The sequence below is a fragment of the Diachasma alloeum genome, unplaced genomic scaffold, assembly GCF_001412515.2.
Source record: "Diachasma alloeum isolate Michigan unplaced genomic scaffold, Dall2.0 Dall_scaffold_00214, whole genome shotgun sequence".
NCBI classification, from domain to species: domain Eukaryota; kingdom Metazoa; phylum Arthropoda; class Insecta; order Hymenoptera; family Braconidae; genus Diachasma; species Diachasma alloeum.
The window spans coordinates 1,868,434-1,890,980 of record NW_021680379.1 but is presented as its reverse complement, the minus strand read 5'-3'; the positions used below and the strand labels follow the sequence as shown (position 1 = coordinate 1,890,980).

The window sequence follows — 22,547 nt, the reverse complement described above, 5'->3', positions numbered from 1 at the left end:
CTGACAAAATAAATTATTAAGGAAATATTACTGATCTGAAGCAGTCTGTTTTACCCCACTATAACTCCATTTGATTTTGGTCCTGTTTTTTCGAGAATTCCGCGTAAAATATCAAACGGGGCTGAAACGGGAGTGGTAGATTGGGGAGGAGTGAATTTCTACCGTATTTTTTTCCACTGCGCGGAAGATGACTCTGCGAGAACCTGACGACTCACTGCAGCCGTTCAATTTCTGGCGTCAATTAAAAAGTGACGCGGACCGAGGAAAATCGGTAATTAAGGGAGCGACGGGTGTTACCTATATAACACGCAAGTTTCTGTTATTGAACTCATCCCCTTCATTTTGCTGGGCCAAAAAAATCAGTCGAATTGCAAGGATCAATATTTTTAGTTGTTTTCCTTTTTTCGACCTCATTGATGAATCAGATTCACAAATTTCCTTGAGTTGTCTTAGTTATCACAATGAAATCATCAGAAGACAGAAATTTTATTGTAAATAAATTGATAAGAAGGTTCAACTGTTTGGCGGGAATAGTTTCTGAGATATTGAAGAAAACCATTTTATCAAATAAACATTCGCAAGGACTCATGGAAAAAAAATATACTTGAATTGAATATATATTTTATACCATTAAATTGAACCATTTTCAATCATCAAATTTATCAATTAAATTCTGTGAGAAATTTTTAAAAAAAATCATGAATATTCAGCGTCATTGAAATTCCATTTTGCACAGAATTAATGTTTGCTTTAAATATTCTTTGTTCATAAATGAATAATTAAAATAGTTTAAACTTTCGAAAATCGTTTTTTTAGGCATGAAATAGAATTCTGGTAAAAATCTAAGTACGAATAATTTTTTAACGATTTCAAACAATTGATTTTTATAGTGAAAAAATGATTGTTTAAAAATTATTTGTAGAAAATGCTCGTAATTTACAAAAACGGTATTTTTGAAATTATTTCATCAATCTTTCTCCAAAAGTAAATTTTCTCATTTTTTCCAGATTTAAAAAATGTTTTCTAACGGTTCAATATCGTAACTCAGATTCAGATCTGCAAAGTTTATATAATAAAATCAATGTAAAATGTCTGGACACTTGGGGCTAAACAAAAGTAGAAAATCAAATGATTTTCTACTTTTGTATTGTATTTCACTGAAGAAAAAGTAGTCAAAACACTCGGATATCTTTAAATCGAATTCAAGGTCTTTTCCAAGAAAATTTGACCAAATTTGTTCAACAGTGTAAAAATCGGCAAAAATCGGGTGAATTATGTTCATTAGTTTTCAATTAATTAAAAATTCTGTATAATTTGAAACTGACTATTTATGATTTAATTGAACATTGAAGTAAGTTGGGCAATTGTCGCATTCCTGCTACTAAAAAATTTTAAATTCCATCGAATTTCCAGTGAAGTTTGAAGTTTCATAATTGCCCCCGTTCCACCCACCCCTAAATCGAATTCCATGTTACTCTCCTGAAAATAAACACGAAACTATGCCTGAAATTGCAAATTCTTTAACAATGTATGATTCAAAGTGTGTCAAATATATATCTCTATAGTATAAAAATTCAAATCTACTTCTGGTGATAAAAATTTGGTACTCGAAATTAAAACTCTACAATTAAGGGTCACAAAGGTCATAATGCGGAACACGAGGGTCAAAATAATGGTCATGAGGGTCAGTTTAAGGGCCGGATTAAGGGTTATATGGGTCAGATTAAGGATCAGTAGAATCAGAGTAAGGGTCACGAGGATAAAATTAAGGGTTACAAGGAAGACATTGAAATCGAAGACATTGAGGGTCACAAGCGTTAGCTTAAGGGTTGTGAGGGTCAGATTAAGGCTTACGAGGGGTATAATGAGGGTCCCGAAGATCAGATTAAGGGTCATAAGGGTTATAGTAATTATTATGAGGATCATATGGGGGTTGGCGAGCGATAGATAAAAAATGGATAGAAGTAATTAGATAAAATATCTGCACGGACAAAGGGGTAAATTGTGTAGGTCAATTATTCCCTTCAGTAAGTTGTTTCCTCATCGAAAAATTCTGAGGGTCTAATCTAACTCCTTCAATTCACTGACTACTTCCAATGTTGTTTTTAAATTCAAAAAGCTGTTTCAAGTAGAATTCGGTGAATAAACTCATTCAAAACCTTTGATTATCAAACCTGCCAATTAGAATGACCCAAAAAATAAAAATGCACGTCTCCTGCATCGACAGCAGTCCCTCTCCCCTCCCCCTCTCGCCATCTAACACTCCGGTTTCTGTCACTCCTCGCATCTGAGGTCGATCCGAGGATCGGCACTGCGGGTCCGTTACAAAGAAGCGCAGAATCCTCCACCTCGAAGCTCGTTACGAGCCGTGACTCGACACTAACTGACACCCAACGGAACGCGGCATCATGGTTATATCGAGCTCCAATCCTCCAACCCCTCAATATCTATTTTTTTCATTCATCTCTTCAGCCTTCTGGCAATTTTTTGATTTTTCAATTTTTCAAATTTCGGTTGCTGAGGGGCTAATTGCAACACTTGATGATCTCATCGGTCTTGAGAGCGTTCACATGACCCCGCGAGCAGTGAGTTGGAGCTGAACTATTTTTTGTTGCGTAATTTTTCGGTGAAAGTAATGCCAGTCTAAACGATTATCATTATTGACGGTGACTCCCACTTGGGCATCGGGAGATCCAGAACAGTCTGAGGAAGACTTTCTACGCAGATTAGCGTCAATGCTCGATCCATCAGACGGGAGCATGATTCGGTACGGTTATGTGGCGGCACTACGACATCTTTTACGTTTTACTTTATGTGAATACCGACGTCGGTGGCCGAATAGTCCAGTGTGCAAAAGGTTGCGAGTTCGATCTCAAGTGGAACCGAATTTTTCAACCTGCGGCTCCGGCGAGGGGAAGGTCGTTAAGGTGTTCCGTGCGAAAAAAGTAAATAATGACATTCATCTGGAATTCATATAGAATGTTTACAATCATAACTGAATTATCTATGAATTTTCCAAGATTTTTTTCAGATTTCCTTTTCAAGTTATTAGCGATTAAAGTCGCTGCTTATGCATGGGCTCTTATCGAGATTTTTCTGTTTAGGGAAGGGTGTGCCTGTACCGCCCACGTAAGTGGTAATGCCAGTTTCATATGGTATATTTCAACTTGAGTATAAAAAACGTATTTGTGAGACTTCTTTAACTATTGAACTCGTTATTCTCGAAGTGTAGACGCCTAATTCTCCTTGGAATCCACAAAATTGATTGAAAATAAAAGAGAGAGCCTATTGAGCAGTACTACCCGCCGTCGGGTAATACCGCTCGGCACGATTCCAATGCCGCTCATAGGGTTTTGCGTGTATCGCTCGCGCCGCAACCTAACCTGTACTCGAGTGCTGTCGAGCAACTACGTGGCCGATCCTATGAGCGGTATTACCGGCTGCGCTCGGCGTCAACGAAATTGTTGATAATTATTGACATGACTGGAGTTTTGAGTTCGAATTGGTCTCAAATTACGCGTGAAAGTACCACGAATCGAATAACCACAGTTGAATATGAGAATTCAGCGTTTGAAACTAGCAAAAACCTTAATTACAAGTCCACAAATTTTGCACTGTGAAGACCTCAAAACTTCGTTACGTGTTTTTTCATATTTAAAGTGGTAAATAAAGTGAAAATTGTCCGACAATCACATCCTATCATGAAATTCTTCATGATCAGGAACAGAAAGAAATTTTTAAGGTGATGGTTGCGGAGAAAATCGGGTGAGCGGTATTACCCGCTGAGCGGTACAGGCACACCCTCCCCTAGCATGAAACTATATTATCTAATCTAATTTTTATTTGACTCGTCACAATTATTTAGTTTGACTCTGTATACAGGGTCAAACCAAAAATTCGCGACTTGTAAATAATGGGTAACCTAGGTAGCTAATATGAATTTAAATTTTTTTTGAGATACTAATTATCCCCATAAGAGCCCATGTATAAGCAGAGACTTCAATCGATAATAACTTGAAAAGGAAATCTGAAAAAATTCTAGGAAAATTCATCGACAATTTAATTATGATTATAAACATTCTATTTGAATTCAAGATGAATGTCATTAATTGAATTTTTCGCACGAAACACCTTAATTCGGCAGGTCAAAACCGCGCGCGATTTTTCGCTTTCTGGGAGCTTGTCAGCTAATTGGGCTCCGGGTCACAATAGCATGAAATTGTCCATGACTATTCCACGAAATTCCGTGAAAAAAGGAAAAGGAAAAAAAACTCGAAAAAACATTCTGCTAAACTTTTATAAATTAATATATACAAAAAATGTTCTAAATGAAAAAAAAAACTTTCTACAAAACCTTTATGTATTAACATGCCCAAGCTTTGCTGTAAATGAGATTTTTCTTCACTTTTGACTAGTTTTGCCTAGTTTTGCCTTTGACAAAACTAGTGAAATCGGAAGTTGAAGTTTTGAATTTGTCGAAAAGGTGGGAGATGTTAAATGAATTCCGATAACTCCATAGGGAAGCGATAAACCGGGGTAAGTCGATTTTGACTATTGCCCAGTTTTGTACGAATATCTCGGAATCTAAAAGAGATAGAAATTTTTTTATCATGACCTTTTTTGTAAAGTCAATTGAGGGTTCTAAAAAAGGTCGTAACAAAAATTTTGCAATCTCTCTTAGATTCAGAGATATTCATCAAAAACTGACCAAAAATCAAAATCGACTTAACCCAGTTTACCGCTTCGCTACTGAACTAAAGACATCTTGTGACGTCACAGGATATTGTTGAATAAAATTTTTTGGCATGCCATGTTTAGTCACGTAATGTTCATCTGATTTCTTTTTCTGGGTGGAATCGAACCGATGAGGTTCTCTCAATCAAGAAGTTGAGAATCGTTACGTTTGACTCTAATCGTGTTTTACCACTTAATTGCTTCGTACTCACTCGGGCATTACAGATCAATCATATCCTTTTTTCGTATTGATTATTTCTGTTTTTCTTGTTGTATTAAAATTTCGAGAATAAATTTAACGAAAAAGAATTTGTTAACATTGTCTATTCCTGTTCCTTTCGTTCTGCAATTCCTCCTACTCTAACAAATAGTGGAGAGTGGGGCAAAATGAAACAGTCAAAAAACGACTGTTTGACGCTATTCAAGCAAAATTTTTTTTTTATTAAATTTGTTTTCATCAATTTTGTTTATTCTTGGGAGTACTAATGAGAATAATAATTGCCCATTCAGTAGAATGAAAAATTATTGAAAAGTTTTGCCGGGAGATGATTTTGTCAATGGATTAATTGAAAAAAAAAATGAAACAGCAAAATCCAAAGTCTAGAGCAACCCCAGGGGGCGACTGGAGGGGGAAAAAGGAAAATCTGATGCTGAATTTCAATCGAATGAAAAAAGAAAAGTGCAATCGACCTAATTTAATCAATTCAATTATAATCAATTGAATTGTAAGACGACTAGAAAATTATTATTCTCATCAGTACCTCCAATAAAAAAAATACATAAATCAACAAAAGTTGATTGAAAAAAATGTTTTGCTTGAATTGCGTCGAATAGTCGTTTTTCGGCTATTTCATTTTGCCCCACTCTCCCCTACATAATCTAATTAAATCATGATCTTACGCTCGATCTTATGACACGGTATGGAACAATGTAAATGGTGTCGAGGTGGATTGCCTGAGGAAATGACTCATTTGCCCCGCGGTATATCCCTGAGGAATTACTGCTGGAACGGGACGTGCGTTTTTGATGTGTTAATCTGCTAGTTGAGTTGAGCTGAGTTGTGGCGGAGAGGACGGGAACGAGAGGGGAAAAGGAAAAGGAGGAAAAGGGGTGAGGCTTTTTGGGTTCCAGTGAGACGGACTTTTCGTTTCCATGAATCAGCGGTATTCTCTTTCCCTCCATTTTGCCACCAAGGAAAATCGAATGGTCCGAACGTGCGTCGCGAGGGAGATGAGCATTCGACACGGCTTAACTTGGCGAGGAATGAGAAAATTATTTATAATTATTTATATTTTTATCGAGAGAAATTATGGCATTGCACTTGTGACATTTTATTTTAAGAAACGACAATTGTGGTCAATTCATTCGAGTCAAAATAGGCGGCAAAAAGGATGTTCTTTTTTTATTCTGTAAAATATATCGCCCTGGAAGTGATATAACAAGGGTACACGATAGAAAATTTTTCTTTAAATTTCAACTGAAAGATGTTGAAATTTTTTAATCACCACCAATTCACGTGAATTTCCCATATATGTTGTTACTGACAAGTTCCTTGATTTGTGGAATATTCAGTTGTAATACATGACACTTTTAAAATTATCAGATATTTTCCGAAAGCTTTATGTAATATAATCATTCCATAATTCAACATAATTAAAATATTTGAAGATGGACTTTATTCGTAAAATTGGTTACGGATTTCAAATGTGAGAAATTGATTATAATTAAATATTATAATTTTGGGGATCCCTGGTCTATCACCTATTTTTTATAATCTTTATTATATACTAGGGGGCTATGGCTCCTGCTCGCACAGCTCACCAAGCCTTACATGACCTCCATGATCCTTATTCTGACCCTTATGACCCTTACTTTCTGACCCCCATAAGCCTTTTCTGGACCCTTACTGCGACCCTTATTTAGGTCCATAATCTGACCCATATGACCCTTAATTTGACTCTTGTGACCCTTAATCTAACCCTCGTGAACCTTGTTCAGATCCTTGTGATCCTGATTCCAACCCTCATGAACCTTAATCTAACACTTGTGATCCTTAATCTACCCCTCATAACCCCTATCCGACCCTTGTGACCCTTAATTTGACCCTCATGATCCTCATTCTGACCCTCATAACCTTCATCTGACCCTTGTGACCCTTAATCTAACCCTCGTGACCCTTATTTTGTCACTCGATCCTTATTCTGACCCTCATGACCCTTATTTTGACCCACCTGACCCTTAGTTTTGGAGTCTTAATTTCGAGTATTGGATTATGTGTAGGAATACTCAATAAAAACACATTAGTTTTATTCTTCAAAGTAAAACTCTTTAATGATCGCACGCAGAAGGTATATCTTTCTCCAACGAAGTCTCTAGGACGACTAACTAAAAGTCATGAGAGTTTTCACTCTCTGGACCCATTTGACAAAAGGCCCTTGTTTCAATTTTCTTCAGCCTCTCCTTTGTGACTCACCATGAGGACTGTTTTTCTTCACGTCTCTATTTTCTAAGAAAAGCCATAAATGTCACCCTGAGTGTTTGGGTGGAAAAGAGAAAATGTTTAACTAAACTAAGAAATTAATTTTTGTATTCAGGCATGAATTCCAACATCGAGTACCAAATTTTTATCACCAGAAGGCGATTTGGATTTTTATAATATAAAAAGATTCGTTCTGATATATTATGAAATTTCAATAAAGAATTTCGCGTTTTTGCAAAGTGCCAGTTTTTTCGATGACAAATTCAGAAAAAAAAGAATAGCAGAAAGAATTTAAAAGCCGCCGAAGGCCAAAAAGCCAATCGAGCTCAATTTCATAGCTGTCACAACAGCGAAGACCCACGCAGCTCGATGTGAGGCTTTTTATACCTCGTGTCCGATCACTCGAAATTCCCTCGAATGAGCCTGCACATTCCGTCAATTCCAGTTTCGATACTGAGATAAAAATCCAACCGTGCAGCCATTTTTTCCTCATTCTCTCTCTGTGTACTTATCATACAGAATATGAAAAACGGATGAAAACTATTTTTTATAAATTTTTGAGACCTTCATGACTGTCACCAACGACTCACCGTGCAGCAAATTAAATTGAGTATTCCCGATCCACCTTCTCCGTGATGGTGGATTATTGGCGAGCGCGAAAGCCGCTCACGTGGGCCAGGACTCTTGTACACGAACGTTCCCCGTCGCGCTCCAATCCCTGCAACAGCAGACAAAATTCTCTAATTAATTCTCAGTTCCTTATTTTGAAGAGAAACACACTAGAGAAACTAGTGTCGGAAATTAAGACACTTTTGTGATCTTGTCTGTAAAATAATCTTATTTTAAGACATTCGCAATTTCAGCTCTCACGAACTTAGCCGATGAGGCAAATTTTCCTGTCTACACTGACGAAAAAAATTAATTTTATCAAGAGAATTTTATTTGAACCAACTATCATTTGGTTGTTAATTTTCAAATAGACATGATTTTATAGTGAATACCAGTTATATCTTCTTGAGATCCATTTGATTGGGAGAAATCGAACTTCTCTAGAACTGAAGTGCCTTTTATTTATTGCAATAATGAGAGTATTTGATTTCTTTCTAGCCAAAAGTTTGCTAATTCTAAAAATTTGTTGGTTTATTCAAAAATCTAAATTATTCTCATGACGAAATACGTTGTTATCTCAATCAACACGATCGTGCGTTGTTCCAAGTAAATTATTATTGAAGTGAGCATTTCGTATGTCGAATCAGGATGAATATTGTTACGCGGAAAAAGCTTTGAGATTGTAGTAAGATATCGTTGAGTTGAAAGACGTTTATATTTCTTGACTAAAAAAATCGCATTAGTTGACAATAACAGAATCACAGATTACGGCAATTCAACACAAACTTGGATATCACAAATTTCGTTCAATGTGATGTACGGAAAGCTCAATTTAAACATCGTCTTCATTCGAGAAAACAACATTCAATTCATTCCTCAATGTAATCATCTCCTATGTACGAATTTTTAATCAATTCATCAAAGTAGAAAATTTCTCCACTGGAGATTATATTAGGTTAAAAAAAATAGAACTTTTCCATTTTTATGGTGAATACATGTGACTTGATGCCAAGGACTGTTTTATTTGATTCAAGTAAGTGTATCTCAAGAAGAAATAATTGATATTCACCGTACGATCTCATTTATTTGAAATGATTCAATTATATAATACTTGTTCCAAGAAAAAAACATTTCAATAAAAACAATTTCTTCTATCATTACAGGAGCAATTATGACTCTTGAAATTGGAAATATTATTTTTAAAAATGTCATCAAAGAGACGAAAAAATTTCCATTGGAACTTGAAAACAGACTCGTCTTACCGCTGTATCACTTGAAATGCAGATAAAAAAATTTTCTTCATTAATGAAATTATTTTGTGTAAAGTCTTGAATCTCTCCTCAGAACAATCTCCTCAACCCGATTTTTTTCGTGTGAAATAAAAAATAATCCCTCAACGCCAAAATTCATGACTTAATCGAATATACGAAACGAAAAAAAATTGAAAAATGCAGAGAGAATTTAAGATCAATTAGTCACAAAGTCCTTGCACGCGACACTCTCGTCTACGAGACAAAGAAGAGTAAAAAATTAAAACCTGGAGAAAGAGACGTCGTGACCCGTGGAAGACGTCGACGTATTAACCGGCCTATTAATTCTCACCAGGCGCTTCCCTAAGTCTCCATCACGCATGTAGACGGGCGCGTGGTGTATTATAATCGTAGCGAGGCACGTAACCCGAGGTCGTGCCGCTCAGCAAGAGAAAAGAGAGGTTCCTTCAAGTGCCTTTGGACGCTTGATGTATGCGACTTGACGCGTGACTCACTATTGAGCTGTGGTAAAAATGAACAAAAATACGGAGGGGAGGGGGGGGGGTTGGAGATAGACCGGGGGTGATGCATTATGGAGACATCAATCGCTCGGGGTTATTCCAGACCCAACGGTATACGACTGCTTTCATTAGTGAATCGTTTTTTTGCATCATTACTTTATTCATCGTTATTAAACAAATGAGATTTTTATGTTTCTTCACTCCTTAGCCCCCCCATCAGTCTCAAAAATGATATGATATACATTTTCATAATTTTTTTCGATCTTTTGAAAATGCACGGAGATAAATGTTCGAGGGGCGATTGTACCTCTAATCATTACGGCACAATTGAGTAGCGAAGCGGTAAAACGGGTTAAGTCGATTTTGACTATTGGCCAGTTTTTGACGACTATCTCGGAATCTAAAAGAGATAGACAAATTCTTGTCATGACCTTTTTTGTAGAGTCAAGTGAGGGTTATAAAAAGGGTTATGAGAAAAATTTTGCTATCTCTCTTAGATTCTGAGATATTCATAAAAAACTGGCGAATAATCCGACTTAACCCGGTTTACCACTTCGCTACTGGATTCATTATACCATTTAATTACGGCACAATTTATTACAGCACATTTCATTACAGGAACATTTCATTACAGCACATTCCATCACAACAATAATTCATCATCATGTTTCCATCATCGCAATTTGAATTCACTGCATCGTTCATATCACGATCGAAAATCACGGCTGAATACTATGAGCAACTCCACGTAAATACTCAACAATATCGGCATCTTCGCTCCACTCCATAACGACTGTAAAAAGCCGGGCATCAAAATCGATGTACTTCTTCCTCTTAGGACGTGTCACCAATCGACTAGCATTGTACTGTTCCCAAACAGATTTCGATGATGCTTGCTCAACTTATACAGCATGAATAAATTTACCAAGCTCCTCGTGATTCTTCCCAACACGTTGGTGAAAACAATGAGAATAAAATACAAACAGCCTCGAATTTATATGTCAATTGATGAATCCCGCAATAATAAAAACTTCCGTAATGAATTCAGTAGCGAAGTGGTAAACCGGGTTAAGTCGATTTTGAGTATTGACCAGTTTTTGACGAATATCTCGGAATTTACAAGAGGTAGCAAAATTTTTGTCACGACCTTTTTTGTAGAGCCGATTGAGTGTTATAACAAATGTAATTACGAAAATTTCGCTATCTCCCTTAGATTCGGAAATATCCCTCAAAAACTCAACTGGGAGATAAGTCGACTTGAACCGTTTCACCACTTCGCTACTGAATTGTTTTCCTCGTTTCCAGGAAAACCAAAGAAAAATTTGCCTTGGCTCAGTCTTTTTTACAAAATCGCTCATATGCCCTAAGACATAAATAAAAATAATATATCGGACTACTGCCCATTCATCCAAATCACTGCGGACCCCTCCCCCTCTCCAGATGTTATGGACGCAACGGAATAAAAAGAGATAAACACCCAATTTGAATTCTAAAAAGTGTCAACGGCTCTTGTATTATTTCTTCCCTCGCGAGGCGTCACGACATTATTACACGGTTCATTAGGGACGCAAGAGCCTCGGGGCGATGTTGACTGTATGATGCCCCGACTCAGCCAAGACGAAAATGTGGAACGACGGAAAAAAAACGAGAAGTGAAAGGTTATACCGGGTATTAGAGCCAACCAGGCACGGGCTCTGCTCCAATGTTTCCGACGAATCCGGAAAGAGTTGCGCGCGCAAGCGAGTAAATTGTGACGAGCGATGACGGTAGACGGATTTAATGATTGAACCAGGGGAAGGGGAGCTTGATAATCACTCAGGATTTTGGGAATGTCAGATGAAACAGTAATTGATGTACTTTTTTTGATGAGAGGAGAAGATTCTCACGAGAATTTTGCTTTTGATTCGAAAATGATTTCTCGGGTTTTGGAGACGACCTGTTTTGCCCCAGTAGTTGTCGAAATACAGATCGAGAACTGCTTCTCCATCATAAAGTTGGTCTGCAATATATAGATGATTGCTTGGCTTTTTAAATGTTTACGTGTTCCTTTTGCTTCCGAATTAGTGATGCCCCAAGACAAGACAAGACAAGAATTACGTATTTCTTGTGTAATTTTGGGTTTTTCTGTTTTGTTCCAATTGGCAAGAGAAAATTCGTTTTTTGTCTTGTCGGATATGAGCAAGAGAACAAAAATTCTTGTCTTGTCTTGCGTACTCTTGTGCACCTAGACTATTTTCTTTTTCAATTCCGTGAGATTAATAAATTGAGTTTTCCTCGTTTGGTTCGTATGGCTCGTGATTAGTTGACAATTTGTGCATTCAGTGTTCCTTCAGAACGGTTGCTTTCAAAAACTGGTCTCATCATCAGAAAACAGCGGAGTCGATTGAGTAACAAAAATGCTGAGTACTTGCTGTGTATGAATTCATGGTTCTCATCTCCACTATAGCTCTAATAATGAAAGATGCACTATTCAAGAAGAAAGATTAATATAATCGAGGAATACATAATTCTTCACAATATCCAGGGATAGATAAAGTGTTATTTAACAAAATGCCTCTTGTGAACTTGTCTCTTGTCTTGTCTTGTCCTTCTTATCCAGAGAAAAATCTGTCTCTTGGCTTGCCGCTTGCAGCCGTACTCTTGTCTTGTCTTGTTTCTCTTGCGCTCTTGCGGCATCACTATTTCGAATAGAAACTTTGTAATACATTTACTTGAATTGAACAAAACAGTCCTTGGCGTCACGTTACATGTATCCACCACAAAAATGGAAAAGTTCTATTTTTTAACCTAATATAATCCCTAGTCGAGAAATTTTCTACTTTCAAGAATTGATCAGAAATTCGTACCTAGGAAATGATTACATTGAAATGATTAAATTGAGCTTTCCGTACATCACATTGAACGAAATTTGTGATATCCACGTTTGGGTTGAATTGCCGTAATCTGTGATTGTGTTATTGTAAACTGTTGTGATTGTTTTTAGTCAAGAAATATAAACTTCTTTCAACTCAACGACATCTTACGACAATCTCAAAGTTTTTTCCGCGTAACAATATTCATCCTGATTCGACATACGAAATGTTCACTTCAATTATAATTTACTTGTTGATTGAGATAACAACGTATTTAGTCATGAGGATAATTTTGATTTTTGAGTAAACCAACGAATTTCCGGAGTTGACAAACTTTTGGCTAGAAGGAAATCAAATACTCTCATCATTGCGACAAATAAAAGGAAATTCAATTCTAGAGAAGCTCGATTTCTCCCAATCAAATGTATCTCAAGAAGAGATAACTGGTATTCACTGTGAAATCATGTTTATTTGAAAATTAATAACCAAATGATAGTTGGTGCAAATAAAATTCTCTTGATAAAATTATCTTAAAATGGAGAAAATCTCTATTTTCATCCCCGTTCGTAGAATATTTTCACGCGTAGGGAATGTTTTTAGGAACATCCGAAGTCACTGAAAGTCAAACATACGAAAAGATGGCATTGCGCATTGGATTCGGTGGCAGTTTTTATGGATTCCGTTTCCGCGTAACTTCCGCCGGACGATCTCATCTCCTCTCGTCCCTTCCGTCACCACCTAGCAGTGTTCACTCCCTTTTTTCGTCCCTTTTTCACTCGCCAACACCGCACCCACGCGTGATTCTCTGGGTGTATGGAGAGGTAGATGGACATCCGTTTCCTGCGAAAACGATTCGCCCCGTTTTCATCCATCTTTGAATGGATATTGTCAAGTGTAAATATTCTGGAGTGGTAATTTTTTGGGAATTTTTCACGAGTTTTTGGACTATTTATTTCCATTAAAATTTTTTTTAGCTTTAGCTCGCCGGGGGTTGAGGGTTTGGAAGACAATTTGAATGCAATTACGGGGGGGAAGGGGTGTCAATATTGATTGTAGAGGGGTTTGCCGGGGTAAATATTGACAAGTGAATTGTAAACAAGACGATGGCATTGTTCTATGGTGGAGAGGTGTACTTTTCATTTCTTTTGGAGAAGGAGAAGGGAGTTCTCAATGAATTTTTCATCATTTTTGGCGGAAATTATTTCTGCAGTGGAACGAATTTCACTGCAAATTTTAAAACTTAAATTTGAAGGATTACAAAGCTTCCGTTCGGAAACAGAAATGTTAAATAATTAGGTTGTTGGTTCACTGTTGGGAATTTTTTGAACATTAAGCAACAGTACTAAGCACGTTAAGCACTTGAAGTCTCAATATTGTGAAGTTAAATTCAATATGAGATCAAATCGTTCATGGAATCTCTCATTCAGGTTAAAAATTCGGGATAATTGGGTCTTACATGCTAGATTATCACTGATATTTCAATGACATCTAGAATTTCCAAATTCATTGCGGAAATTGAACATCACATCCAACTTAATTTTCAGTGGATTGAAAAGTCAGGGAAATTTCTGCTTGGAATTTCAAATTATTTAATAATTTTCATCATCATGTGAACTCCAGAATTCAACTGATTTTTCAGTAACAAAATACGTGAAAATTTTGTGCGAATGAGTGATTGTTAAAAACTTCAAGATTTTTTAAGGGAGAGCCGGGTAAAACGGCCCTTTTGACTTTTTTTGTGATACTCATAACTCAGAAACGAATTCCTCGATTGAGATCAGTCTAGGCTCACTATAAAGGGGGAGAAATGTAGTTTCCATGGAAAAAAAATTATTTCATTTTCTTGAAAATTGAATGAGCTGTTAACATTGTTGAAAAAATCAAAAGGAGCTGTTTTACCCCACTCTCCCCTACTTGAAATTTCAGGAGTAATTTTCTAAACAGTGCATTGAATTTCAGGGATTTATCTTCTAAATTTACGCAACCAATTTCTTATTCTCAGTACAATTGAATTAGGGTTTTTCACCTGCTTTTTCCTATACCATAGCAATTCCCACCTCAAACCTCATGTTTTCACCCAACCTATACCCTTAAAGGTTCATATGGGTAAAAAGCCCGAGAGCTGAAACCATGTAAAACGGAAAAAGTTAACAATGTACACTCTGCTGCCTTGTTGTATCATTGACGTTAATAAAAATCTTCAAAAGTTAAAAAAAAAATTGCAAGCGGCTGTATCTTCGATACAGCTGCAATTGTACATTGATACGTCCATGGTCTTTCTTTCTTCCTCGAATTTTCTAGAAACTTCTTACATTCCCTCGAGATTTCTGGAAACTCTTTGAATTGTCTCGAATTTTCTAGAAACTCCGTGAATTTTTTCGAAATTTCAGGAAACTTCTCAAATCACCTTGAAATGTTTAGAATTTTCTTGAATTCCGATAGATGGCGCTGCGCATAAGGACTGTTTCCCAAAATGACCTCCCATATTGAAGCTGTAGACGTATCCACGCAAAAATTCTCAGTACAATGCTCTCTAGAACTCTGAATTTTTCTTCCCTGTCCACCAACAAAAATACATTTTTAATTCAATTCATTTCCTTTCATTTCTTGTTTCAAAAACCACCGGACAATATTTACTGAAATTAAATCGTTATCCTCCCCTTCACCCATAAATAAATGTAATTTGACATGAATATATGCGAATGGCGGTTGGGGGGGGGAGGGGGTCAACACATCTCTGTCATGAGACACATGGAATCTGCTGACTCGTCACGTCGAAGAAAAGAGAGAAGTAATATTCCCTTCTGCCTCGAGTTAAACCTCAGCCTGCATGGCGAGAGACCGACTGTTGTATACACCGTTGCGGTGACATCTTTATCGTACCGCGGAGAGCTTGGCTGCCACCTTGGTCCTATCTCCGGTCATCCGAAAAAAAACACCCATCACCTCGTGCTCCGAAGGTACTCTTTAGTCCCAGACTTTCGTTTCTCTTTATTATTTTTTATTTCTCACTGATGGACATGACTCGGGTATCGGAGCTGGACGACTTGTCTCACCTATTCGGGGCTTTTGTCGGTGCCTAGGGGTCAAACAGGTCATTCTTGTAGCTAACCCTGTTCCAGAGATGAATTTTTATCGACTTATTTTGTGGTATGAGGTGAAAAAAGTTCGCTAGAGAATTCATTTTGTGAAGGAATTTGGTTTTTTGTCATTCATATACTGGAAGGATAACTGAAAATATATTTTTCTGATATAATAATTGGGCTATTTTTGTGGATAATGAAACAAGATGTCTATGAATTTTTTCGATTTTTTCAGACACAATTTAAACGGAAATAAAAATTTTAGTTTTCCATAAACAAATTACTGTTTTTAAGAAACTTATGGTTCTAATAAGCCGTTCTTGTAATCAATCCTGTCCTAGAGCCAAATTTTTATCAACTTATTTTGCGCTATGTGTAGATTGCTGAAAAATTCATTTTGTGGAGGAATTTGATTTCCTTTCATTTATGTATTTGAAGGATTATTGAAAATAATTTTTTCTGATATAATAATTGGTCAATTTCTTCTGGATAATAAAATGGTGTCGCTAGAAACTCCTTCAATTCCCTCGAAATTTCCAGAAATTCCCTGAATTTCCTCGAACTTTCCAGAAACTTCTTGAATTTTTTTGAAATTTCAAGAAACTTCTCGAATTACCTCGACATGTCTAGAATTTTCTAGAATTCCGCCGGATGGCGCTGCACATAAGGACTGTTTTCCAAAATGACTCTCCATATTGAAACCATAGACGTATCCACGTCAAAAAAACTCTTCAGATAAAATAATTAATCCCAATGGTTCCATCACACATCCCCAAAAATACTGGAAAAAAAATTCCTCAGCCGTTCGAAAAACAGACGGTCATAGGAAGGATCGCAATCTTCACGTGCCAGAGATTCCATTCTCTGCCGTCGAGTGACGTCTTCACGTGTGGCTCTCTCAGGAACGAGAGGGGTCATCATATGAGCGGCACGGTGAGAAATCGAACGCCCGGAGGAATGCCATCAGCCATAGCACACCAGTCTCTCATCCCGTGTGTTAATGGTCCCACTTAACGTCTCAACCTGCGGATCTTCCATCCCCTATTCCCCTCCCACTCGTTCGCCAGAGGTTTCTCCCTTCAATCCGTCTTATGTACGCTGTTTCTCTCCTTTTCTCGCGTTAATAATCGACAATATTTATTACGAATTCGTCATGGCTCGACTCTAGATGACGACCAGTTGAAAATTATGAGAAATTTATTTAACTCGTCTACGGGGATTTATGGGGGCGTTTTTTTGGCCGAGATTTGTGTCTTAATCTCGAGCATCTGTTGTAGAATATCATAATTTTCCTATTTTTATGCACTCCATTTAATTTTCTCAATAAACAATTGATAAAATCAGTTGATTATAAATGAATTAATGGATGGGAGTTATTATTAATTTATTAATCAATAATCTTCGATCAATTTGTAACTGCCATCATCATCATTATAGTAATCTGAAAAAATTTACATCTTCGATTTGCATTCTCCTCATTTTTTTTATTAATTTGATGGAAATGAAATGATAAAAGTCGAATTATCCAAAAATATCAAGGGACGTTGGACAAACATAAAAACCACATTTATGTAATTGTCATTGATTGTCATTGTGATCTCTGAGGAACTATTCGGCCGTTGATGTTGATATTTTTGCTGTTGTTTGTGTCGAAATTTAGTGCGGTTAGCTATGTCTTGTACATAACTGATTTAGATATTAACGAGACTAAACATTAATCGAGTCATGAGCCTGATGAAGCGAAAATAATTAGCAAAACGTGGCAAAATGACAATTAGATAAATGTTTTCACTTTTCTCCAACATCCTTTGATACTTTGAAATAATTAACAACAATGGAGATGAATCCGAACACAAGTGGAAATCAAATCCACGAATTCGATTACGGATTAGAGTACTACGGGTTCACCATGGCTCGAGTTTAGATGACAACCAATTGAAAATTTTTTTTTTATTTTTTTATTTTTTATATTTCATTGGTTTTATCGAAGTAATTCTCGATTTGAAACCCCTCCTCTAGCCTGCCTCCCCTCCTTTCTTTTTCCCCTCATTGGTATCTCCGGTATCATGGCCGTCTTACTCTTAGCTGTGCCCCATTCGAGCTAGGACTGCACGGGAAACCATGTAAAACCCCAGTCGCACAGCCGGTCGATTGTGCAGTGCCCTAATATATCCATCTGTCACACTGACTAGATGGAGACACTAGGCCGCTCCACCGTACCTACCGCCCGTAATTTTTGTGCGAGCGAGGTGTTCCTAAGCGGATCACCCATCAAGTACTAACCCAGCTCAACGCTGCTTAGCTTGGATGTTTTTATTATCAAAAATATATCGACTATGTTGTGACGAAAGCAATTTCTTACTTATTTTAATTTTCTTCCAAGTCAGAAAAGTTTAATTGTAATAATTAATCGACAATTTTCAATCAAGTGTTAATTCACTAAATGAAAGAATTCATTTCGGAAAAATGTTGAAATGTTTTGATAGGAACTCGTGTTTCCAATGCAAATAATTAAAATTGCTCTGACAAAACCGAAAATGAGTGAAATGAAATTTCTTGGAAATGACTGTGGAGGATTTATACGAGCGAGCGGACGCTGCGTATATACGTCCTCCGGGGACAACCCGAGTGCACAAAAGGGGTTGACGATGAATCGCCTCCGGTGAGGGCAGCAGCAGTGGACAAATGGGGACATTAAGTCGCTTTTGCGGCCGCCGAGGGGGGAGAGAGAGAGAGCTTTTCCTTTCTCTCATTTCTACACGGAAGAACTCTTTCGCGGACGACTCTATGTACACCCCCTTCTCAGGAGAGAGGGAGACTGTCCGATCGCAATCGAGTTCCGGTCGGAAGCCCTTCCCTCCCGGACCCCATATATATCCTATCTCGACAAGATTATCCGGACGAGCTGGACTCTACCTAATTTCTACGTAATTTTTATCAATTCGGTACTGCTGGGGGGACAGTTGAGGAAATGATTCAATGGGGGAACGGAGGAGATACTGCAAAATCGTCCATGAATTGGGACTTTTGCGGGCAATTGCATTGTGAGACTTATGATCGAATTGAGACTTCCGAAAGTTTTACTTAGAAACATCAGGAAATTTCGATTTGCGATTTTTGAAAGTCTCGGGGTTATTACATAATTGTTAGTGATGCCGCGAGGCGCGAGAGAAACGAGACGAGACGAGACAAACGAGACGAGACGAGAAGAGTCACTCGAGACAATGATAGAAACGAGATGAGACGAGAAAAGCCGGTCAAGAACTAGAGAAACGAGAGGCGAGACGAGAGTCGACAGAGCCCCCCCCCCNTCCCCCTCTCTGCCACTCTGTGTATTTTTTTCCGTGCAAATTGGATTATAGAAACGAGACGAGACGAGACGAGACGAGATGGATGAGACTAGACGAGACGAGACGAACGAGACTAGACGAAACTAGACGAGACGAGATGGAACGAGACGAGACGGACGAGACTAGACGAGACAAGCCGGAACGAGACGAGATGAGACGAGACGAGACGAGACGATACGATACGAGACAAGACGAGATGAGACGAACCGGACGAGACTAGAGTAGACGAGACGAGACGAGACGAGACGAGACGAGAGAATGGTTTCCTGACAACGAGAAGAGACAAGAAGATGCAGTTTCTCGTCTCGTCTCGCAGCATCACTGATAATTGTATACAATAACTTCCTCCCTTCGGGTCGGAAAGTTAAGAATTGAAAGAGAAGAATGCAATAATTATTAGAGGAGAATGAAGCGAAGTTAAACGGGCTATTTCTACGCGGAAAAAATATAAATTATTTTTTACTATGTGAATATAGTAATCGTGGACCATAGTCGCCGCACTCAAAATTTGCTCTTAAACATAGTAAAAATTATGAGTCGGTATAGTAGAAAGTGTTAGAATAAAAGTAAAATTTAATTTGACACGAGTAAAAATTCGGTTAAGATAAACCAAATTTTAAAGTGGTTTCGGTGCGATCCTGGATTACTATGTTCACATTGTAATTTTCGATTTTATATTCTCTACGTGTACATATCATGTGAATATAATTGAAACGCAATTACAAATTTCTTCCACAAAATACATAAAATCATGATTTTCTTAAAATATCAAAACAATTTTCTTGAAATTAATAAATTGTATCAAATTGGTAATTTGATTATGACAAAAATTTTATATGAAAAAAGAAAAGCGGTCCACTTGATATAATTAAATCCTTCCTTTGAGGCAAGTAAATAAGTTCATTCATTTCCAGCAGACATTATTGAGCCAAATAATGAATTCCAAAGAAAGGATTTTATTTGCTTCAAAAAGGAACTATTTTTCGCGTCATCTTCATTCGTAGAAAACAATTGACCTGTGGCCGGGGAAATTATCATTGTGAAACGTCTTACATGATCCCGAATACCGCATTCTGATTGGCTGAAATCATAATTGAGGAAATAATCAACGAAATTCAGTGTCTTGTTCGAAGAAATGACCTCAACTCTTGACTTTCCTCGTGCGCATGATAATTTCGGGACACCCGGTGCACTGACTGCAGGTATATCGCTGGTATGAGAGAGAGAGAGGGCGGGGGAGGGAGCCGGGGACCTGTCACATTACGGAGTGGAATTTATGCCCGATGCCCAGCGGCGTGACAAGTTGCCCCTGATGAACGGCCCCGCCGCGAACTCTTGGCCCTCTGCAACGTGCCGTATAGTGGCGAAGGCACTGAAAATCACCTCGCCCGTTCTGCCTCGCGAAATTCGGTACGAAATAGCCATTGATTTTTTTAATCCTCCCCATCAATCTCAGATAAAAAATATCACTGGACGTTCACTCGTTAAATGAATATAAACCACTAAAAACTGGAGAAATTTATTTGTTGCTGGAGGGTGTATGAACAATTTAAAAAATTTATTCAATGTGGACGACATATTTCGCGCACATTATGAATTAATGCATTGAAGTTGGTCATTTAGAAGATTTTTCGTGGGTGGAAAAAGATTTTTTTCCAAGCAAGGCGGGCTGCCGAAGTTCGGGGCCCGTTCCTCAGCCGGGCCGCGCCGGACTTGGTTGAAACCTAGGATGATAACTTGCGGCCAGGTCTGGGCGCGGATCTCGGCCCAGCGTTGGTTGCCAGTCGTTGGCCAGGCTCAATTAATCATTACTTAATTACATGAATATGATATGAGTGATTGAAATACAAGTAAATCAATATTACTCCTGAGCATTCGTGACAGGTTCAAGGAGGAAAAAAAATCAATACCGGCATGCGACTGGCACGGGTCCGGCTGCCAAACTATTCATGACAATTATCAATAATCACAAAAACAAAATAATTAACACTCTTAAGAATGATTTTTATCATTAATTGTGCCCTACCTACCAAACCCTGACGCAATCATCGCTGAAAGACCGATTTTGTTGACTTGAAATATTACCCTGACTTGGGCTCGAACCCACGACCTCACGATTACTAATCCGACACCCCAACCACTAGCCTACCACGCAATTAGTAAACTCTCTACTTCAAATCGTTCATATTAATTTCGCCTCGGTGTTTTTCCACTTGATCGTTTCATTATTCAGTTCATAGAGATATTAAGTCATTCAACTATACTTTAATCGGTAAATTAATTCAATAATGAATAATCATAATGATAATTATAACAATGATGATTAATTTTTAATAGAGAGATACAAAGTTTCAGTCAATACTTGTGAGATACAGTAGACTCCCGTTAGAGTCACACTCAAGGGGCTGTTGGAGAAGTGAATTCGGGGAATGCGACTGTATTCACCTTCCACCACCACGCGCTGACTCCGGGCGTCATTTCTCAGAATTGACATTGACAAAATAAAAATACTGAATTTGTCTTTTTATTTTATTGATGAAAAAATGAAAATATAATAATAATTATCATAACAATTATGATATTATAATAACCAATAAAAATAAAAATTAATTAGTTATGATTAATGATTAACTATTGTCATGTGGATCCATTTTTCAACTCGTTTAGATTTTCACTCGATCAACTAACTAATGAAATTTTAACTTATTTTACCACAATAAAAGTGTAACCTCTCTCCGTGACGATCAGGACCAGACTAAATGTCTACCTATCGTAAATTCATATTTTCAGTATTTTATTTTGCGAATTACAGAGAATTCAAAAACAATGACTCCTCCAGGAAAAACAGGAGCATTCATTTAAAGGCTTTTGTAGGTAATGGAGTGGGGGGAGCGCTCGCGGGCCGAAAAATCGATGAGGGGAAATGCGACTATAACGAGTGTGACTCTAACGGGAGTCTACTGTACTTGAGTTTAGAACGAAATCTTGAGATCCGTGATTTTAGAAATCTTTTCGGAATTACGAATTTCCTTTAGTAGCCATTGAATTTATAAAGAAAAAAAAAGTTGCATCCATTCAGATAAAAAATCACTCATATTTTTTTGCCAAATTGCGACAGCCGTCATAAACGCCTCGTCATATGACGGGTCATGTCACGCATTTGCATCTCTATCCTCCACAGTACGCTCTCCCAAGATAAGATTTTCTCGAATAAAAATTCAATAAAAATTCAATCACTGCCGAATAATGAATTTAATCCCAGGAAATTGTGAATTAACACTTCGAGGAAGGCGCAATGGCGTTGCAAAAGAGTGGAAAGCAACAACCATTCGTGTTTGAAGAATTCAAAAAAAAAATTGCAAAATTCCCATATGATTTTAACGCCCCTAACCTCCCGCAAGACACGGCGAGGCCGTCGGAGAGCGGCGTGCCGCGCAGCGATAAACACGACAAGTTACGATTTCTCGGAGTCGGTTATCCCCGCAAGCCGTTAGCCTTCTCCGAGAGCTAACGCCCCGCGTAGGTGTTGTATTGGCCGAACTAACCCACACGCACCCAGTCAGCCATATGTCATCTTTGGAAATTGGTTAATTAATTTTTTTAGATATTTTACACTTTTTTCATTCTGCCCTACCTCGTCTATCTGCTGAGAGAGAATTCGACGGTAAG

The 22,547-nt window shown here is 37.7% G+C and overlaps 1 protein-coding gene across 1 annotated transcript in view; it reads right to left on the bottom strand.

Annotated features, from left to right (window-relative positions):
* The window catches only part of LOC107037235 (transcription factor Sox-2), a 167,604-nt gene that overhangs the window by 23,017 nt on the left and 122,040 nt on the right, over positions 1 to 22,547 (bottom strand). Inside the window, exon 3 of the mRNA XM_029126044.1 lies at positions 7,804 to 7,931. Coding sequence (XP_028981877.1) covers positions 7,880 to 7,931 — 52 coding nt within the window. The 3' untranslated portion in view covers positions 7,804 to 7,879. The remainder of the gene's footprint in view (positions 1 to 7,803; positions 7,932 to 22,547) is intronic.